The following is a 6,000-nucleotide window of genomic DNA, read 5'->3' on the forward strand; positions in this document are numbered from 1 at the left end:
AGCAGGAAAGGGGGAACTAAAGAGCTAGCAGAGTTGTCCAACGTAAAACCTCAGATCTCCTCACTGCTCAAGTCAGAACAAAAGTTTATAGTTTAATTAACTAATTATCACACTGAACACTTTTATATCCTAATAAAGATGGCCATTATTTCTTGTGATAGCACCCAGACTCAGAACACTGATGTTAAATCACAATTGGTTGTTCATACATGCTTTAAATCTAGTTTTTCCTCCAAGAAATTAAAATAATTATAAAAACCAAAAAGCACACTGCTGACGTCAAGCAGAAAAGAACAGGTCCTACTGCTGAGTGAGTTAGCCTGTTGAAGATTTTGTTTGGTGTGTCTGAGGCATTAGCTGAGGTTATTACTCCAGGTGGGCCTTCCATACCACATAGTTCCAGCTTTCAGGTAACTGACTTCAGAAGTCAAGATGTTGAAAATCAATTTAACAAGTTTTATGTACCAATAACAAACACAGTACTAAATCAGCAACAAATGGACAGTTTACTGCAAGAGATGCCATTCCTTGTGGAAAATCAAAAGACCAACAAGTACATGGGTCTTAAACTTTCAGTTCTGAAGCACAAATATAGGAAGCAATTCCAATATGATCAACATTTTTCAAATCTGCTTCGATAAAGTATGAACTAAAATATTAGCTGCTTGAGATATTAATTATTAAATATTGCTCTAAATTCTGAAATATTGCTCTAATTTTCCACTCCAACAAAATCTCAAATAATTTCCATGCCTTTTTCAATAAATTACTTTCCATAAACCGCAATTTGACATTCTAAATAACAATATTTACAGTGTCAACTGCTTTCAATTATTTAGCAACTCAAACTTAATTTGAGGGTAATTTTTCTACATATATTCTATGATGTTTCTGATCGATGTTTCAAATAGTAATTTTGTCTGTTGTGAAGGTAGAACTAGGAAAACATTGTTACACACCTCCTGCAGTTCTTTAACTGGAAATCCAAGCACTTCATGTTTTAAAGCATAACACAGTTGCCACTTTGAAGGAAAGTCGGAGCCAGTTTGGCCAGAAAGGCTGGACACATACAAAGCAAGAAAGCTGGCCATTTTAATCAATATATCACCTGAAAGGGTTAAAGAGCAAGCAGAATTATCTCTTGCTGCTTCTAACAGGTTACCAAATTGCACGCATCATTTCCAGAGACTGCCTGAACAAGCCCCATCATAGGACTGGGGGGCTTTCTCTGCAATTTATTTCTGGTTGATAAGGGCTGTTGAAGATACCACACGTACCAAAACAACAGGAAGTGAGAGTATCTCCCAAACTCTCCTGAGTTCCTCCTACCAGACCTCAGTAACAAGGCAGAAGCAGCCAAATTCAAAACTAAGCAACACAACAAAACACTACAAACCAGAAGAGCTGAAAGACCAGACAATGTAATGGGGCATCAGACACTGCCACAACCAGAACACAGGGGTTTGATACAACTGAATAAAACAGCCTCCACCTACACTCTGAACAAACCACTTACCCTCTCCTCTTTCTCTTTCCAGATCACCTGTTGTTGCTCACAGTACTCTAGACTACTTCATATGCTCAAGATAAAAACATTTATATTAAGCCAAAATGCTAATCCTTCTAATGTTTGGGTTCCCTCACATTTCTTTCTTCAAAATCCAGGAAGCTGCATCAAAGCAATCTATCCTACAAGAATATGAGGCATGCAAAGTTAAGAGTTATAAAATATCAATGCTTAAATTGCTTGAACAGTCGCTGGTTACACATGCGTTACGTTGTAGGCTTTGCATTAAATGACGCACAGAGCTCAAGAAGCAAATGATCCTGACATTAAGCATGCAGAAAACTTCATACATAAAAGTAGTGGAAGAGTTTACACCACCACAAAACAACTGGGTTTTCATGATCTGCCAAATTCTGTTGGTCTCATAGGATGCTATGACACTATAGATGGACTGTGATAATTTTTGCTAGAGGGAAAAAAAAAAAAATCACAAAAACATAGTTGCACATGACAAACACATGCAAACAAGTCTGCTGAAAAGCCATGTTATGTACAAGTAACATGAGCTGGTACACTTAATCCCCAACATAGTACCTCAAAGTACAGGTCAAAGTCAACTGTTAATTGAGGAGATGAAAAACTATGCCTCACCTCCTCCCACTTTATAACCTTTAATTATGTATCTCTAAGCATAAAAATACCTCCCCCTCCACATTATCATGCTATCTGCAGTGTTTCCTAGATTTAGTTTTAAAGGTCTGAAATAGGTCTTTATCTAGAATATCAGTGGCATACAATCAGCTAAGGTAAGTTTCTCATTCTTCATTTTATCAGGCACCAATTTATACTTATGTAGTTAAAAATATACAATCTCTAGTAGGCTAATTTTTTATTGGAATAAATTTTATTTGAAACTTCTATCTTTTGTATGGTATCCAGCCCACCCCAAAGGCTTAAGAAATTTAGCTTATATACTATTAATATATTGATAAGTGAAAGTGGAACATAAACACAAAATTTTTTGATATGTATCTCAACACGACTTTGAGTAACCAAGAAGATTGAATTGAACACTGGTAAAAAAAAAATGATAGCACTATCTTAATGAGAGAATCATATCACAACTTTATCTGAACAGCTTTAAAAAGCAACAGTGCATGCATGTAAATATTTTAGCAAATAGTTTAGAATAGAGATAGAAGAGTTGTTCTGGGGGGGGGGAGTTCTAGAAGAACAAACAATTCTTTGCTATTAGTTTGGAAACTAACAGTATCTTTAAAGATAGAAAACTAAAGTATTTCATGGAGCAAATGAAAACCAACACCTGAACCATACTGATAGTTTATAATATTCATGTTTCTACATTAAAAAAAAAAAAAACAAACAAAAAACCCAAACCTAAACCAAAAAACAACCAACACTTATTCTCTAAGCAAAATGACTGTAATACTTGTGGTAATCTCAGTCTAGTCATTTGACAGGTATAAAGATGAGAAAGATAGAAAGAAACTTTGGATGTAGGTTTTCCATACAGAAAGCAGCAATTCTACTGAAGTTGTTCTTGTCCTGGCTTTGCAGACTGGGACTTCACTGGTTGAAAGGAATAGAGCAGGGAAGAGATGGAAAGCTTTCCTACTAAGCAATGACCTTATGTACATACCCATACAAATTTCCTTACAACTTGTCTCCTGCAGTGCATCAACAGATTTTTCTTCCTTGTGTAGTACAAAATTTGCCATAAATAATATCTGCATCAGCCACTACAAAAACTCACACAGAATAACTGTTCTCCAGCGACCATTTTGAACCAGCCCACTCCTATCACCCAATAAACACCAGATTATGTGCTAAACATCAGGCTATCCACAGAAGTCTCTTCTACTCTGAAATGTAAGCTGTCACCTTTCTCCTGAAAAAAAATCAAAATGACCCTAACAAACCATTAAACCCACCAGCAACAGCTGAACACACAAAGGCTTTAGCGCCCATTCTGCAGGTATTTCCAGGTTGAACATGTTTAAGTTTTTCCCATTTTAAACCTCAGTTAGGTGAAACTGTAAACTCACTTTAGACAAAGCTGTAAACTCTTTTAGACAAAACATGGACCTTTTCTAGACCTCTCCCAGAAGCTGCTTTAAAGAAAAACTCAAGTTTATTTACTACAGAGCATATGCACCAACAATATGAGAAAGAAAGCATCTGAAGGTCAAAATTCTTCTAAGTTTTTAATCAGTCTAAGATAATAGTAAGAACACTTGCAATATACACCAGTATAACAGTAAGCATTTTTGCTATTCTCTGAAAAGTAAAAATCCAACTTTTATCAATTATTTTAAGCTTTCAATAGTTTGGTCATTCATTCCAAATGATTCATCAAAACTTTCATGTAATTTTTAATTCCTACCTTTCCTTAGTTTCTCATTAAATGTCATTCTACAAACAGTCCACCTTTCTCGCACCAAAAAACTGACATTCCTTTGCAAATCCACCACACAGACCAAAAAACATGCAGGGCAAGATCTGCGAGCGCTGCCCTCTCTCCACAACTGCTTCAAAGCTAAGGACAGAGATATCAAGCACAGCGACACAATACTGCTCGTAATCAACCTAGGGAAGAGCAATAACAGTGTCACTCACCTAAGTATCACACCTCACTCTTGGTATATCTAATGGAGTTTAGTACCCGTGTTTTTGGTTTAAAAAAGCACACACAAAACCCACCCACACTAAGCAGAAAGAAATAAGTACTTATTTTTCAATATACTTACCTTGCACCATTATTTCTAACTACTTCCACTGTTTCATCAACAAAATAGCGATCCTTGACATAAGCAAAGATTTCATCACAGATCTCATGAAGTCGGGTGCGATGGGTAAGGGTGGCCAAATACAGAACTGGAATGACAAGTGCCTCTGGAAAACTTTGAAGGTTATGTCTGGCTTTCCTCTCTGATTCCAGTGCTTCCTGATATGTGAGTCCTGGTTTACCTGTGACAGCACAGCTCCACACAAGGCTGTTGCAGAGAATAGTGCGTTCAAAAAAATCACTGAAAAGAAAGAAAGGCAGGAGGGGGAAGAAAGAAAGAAAACAGTTGAGTTCTGACTAACATTTTCAACCTGCTAACAGTTAATACAGCAACAAATTGCAAGTATCTTTTAAAAGTCTGAAATGTAAAACCATTTGGACAAGTTGTAGATAATTAAGGGTTATCTGCCACTTTTCAGCCATGGCAAATTGCTATTATAAAACCAAAGTCTCCTCTCAGTACAGACTGTAGTAACAGCGTCAAGATCTAGAAATGCTGCAAACAAATATTCATGTATAAGAAGCCTTATGCATAATAATAATAATAATCACACTGAGTTTAATAGGTGTCATATCATACTCACATCCCCCTCCATTTCCATAAATATTTGCAAGAGGAGCGTTTAAAACTGTACAAACATGAAATAACTTTAAGATCACAGAAACATGTTGCAACTTGAGTAAGTTTCAGATTTGAGTGCCTTAACTCACAAATGGAAAGATGGGAAAGGTAAAAAATTAATGTCAAGTAGTTCTCTAAATAGTTTTTATTCCTTCAGTGTTTGTATAGCTCTTAGAAAAAGTACTGAACTATTTTTTTCCTACAGATTCTTCTCTTCCCTTGTTCCATTAGTAAACACTGATTCTCATCCTTCCATATATTTCAAACTGATGCTAAAATTACATTGTTGTTATGGCTTCCTTGCTAGCTGTTATATTGGAATCAAGAAAAAAGAGCTTTCATTAGTTAATATTTGTCCTTTTTTGACAGGTATCAGAAAAACAGCGGTTTGTTAAAACACTTTCTAGATGAAGATGATGAGGTAGCTATTCACAAAACCACGTTAAAACATATGATATACTACTGATCAGTGACTGGACAGCAGAGCAGTCTTTCAATATGCCCCACTTCAGACAATGCTTCTATTTGCCTTACTTTACAAATCTTAATGGACTAGTACTGATAAGTATGCAACACACAAGACGACAAACTCAGGTTTTCAAATAATTTTTAATAATGGGATTTTAGAGAGTTGGACAGTTCACACTGAGTTTTTTCCTGCAAACTCAAGCTGGCAAATGTTCATCAGTGACGCTGATGCAGATGACAGTGTTCACTGCAGATGGACAGATGAACCATAACATTTTGTAAATGAAAATGGAAATTCCAAATTGAGGACAATGAAGGGTCTTGGCTCACATAATCCTTTCTGTATGAGCACAGGATTCCTCTGAGTGAAATATGCTTTAGGAATAACATCAGCTGCAAGGAGGGGAAAAGGACAGAAGAGGAAGAGATATATTATCTGAATAATATTTAATAGCTACAAAAATTCAGATTTTTATATCACCTGCATCTACTTAATATATCTGACAGTAATGGATAATCTGGGCTTGCTTACTCTAAACAAGAAAAGGAGAAGAACAAAGCAGGAAGAATAAGATAAATTATTCTTCAGTATATGAA

The 6,000-nt window shown here is 35.9% G+C and overlaps 1 protein-coding gene across 1 annotated transcript in view; it reads right to left on the bottom strand.

Annotated features, from left to right (window-relative positions):
* Positions 1 to 4,736, bottom strand: part of BAZ1A (bromodomain adjacent to zinc finger domain 1A) — a 58,535-nt gene extending 53,799 nt beyond the window's left edge. Inside the window, exons 1-2 of the mRNA XM_029964082.1 lie at positions 4,726 to 4,736; positions 4,276 to 4,554 (exon numbers count right to left, since the gene is read on the bottom strand). Of these exons, the coding sequence (XP_029819942.1) occupies positions 4,276 to 4,554; positions 4,726 to 4,736 (290 nt within the window). The remainder of the gene's footprint in view (positions 1 to 4,275; positions 4,555 to 4,725) is intronic.
* Positions 4,737 to 6,000: the final 1,264 nt, after the last annotated feature.

Source organism: Manacus vitellinus, unplaced genomic scaffold, assembly GCF_001715985.3.
Source record: "Manacus vitellinus isolate BGI_N305 unplaced genomic scaffold, ASM171598v3 scaffold_6_pilon, whole genome shotgun sequence".
NCBI classification, from domain to species: domain Eukaryota; kingdom Metazoa; phylum Chordata; class Aves; order Passeriformes; family Pipridae; genus Manacus; species Manacus vitellinus.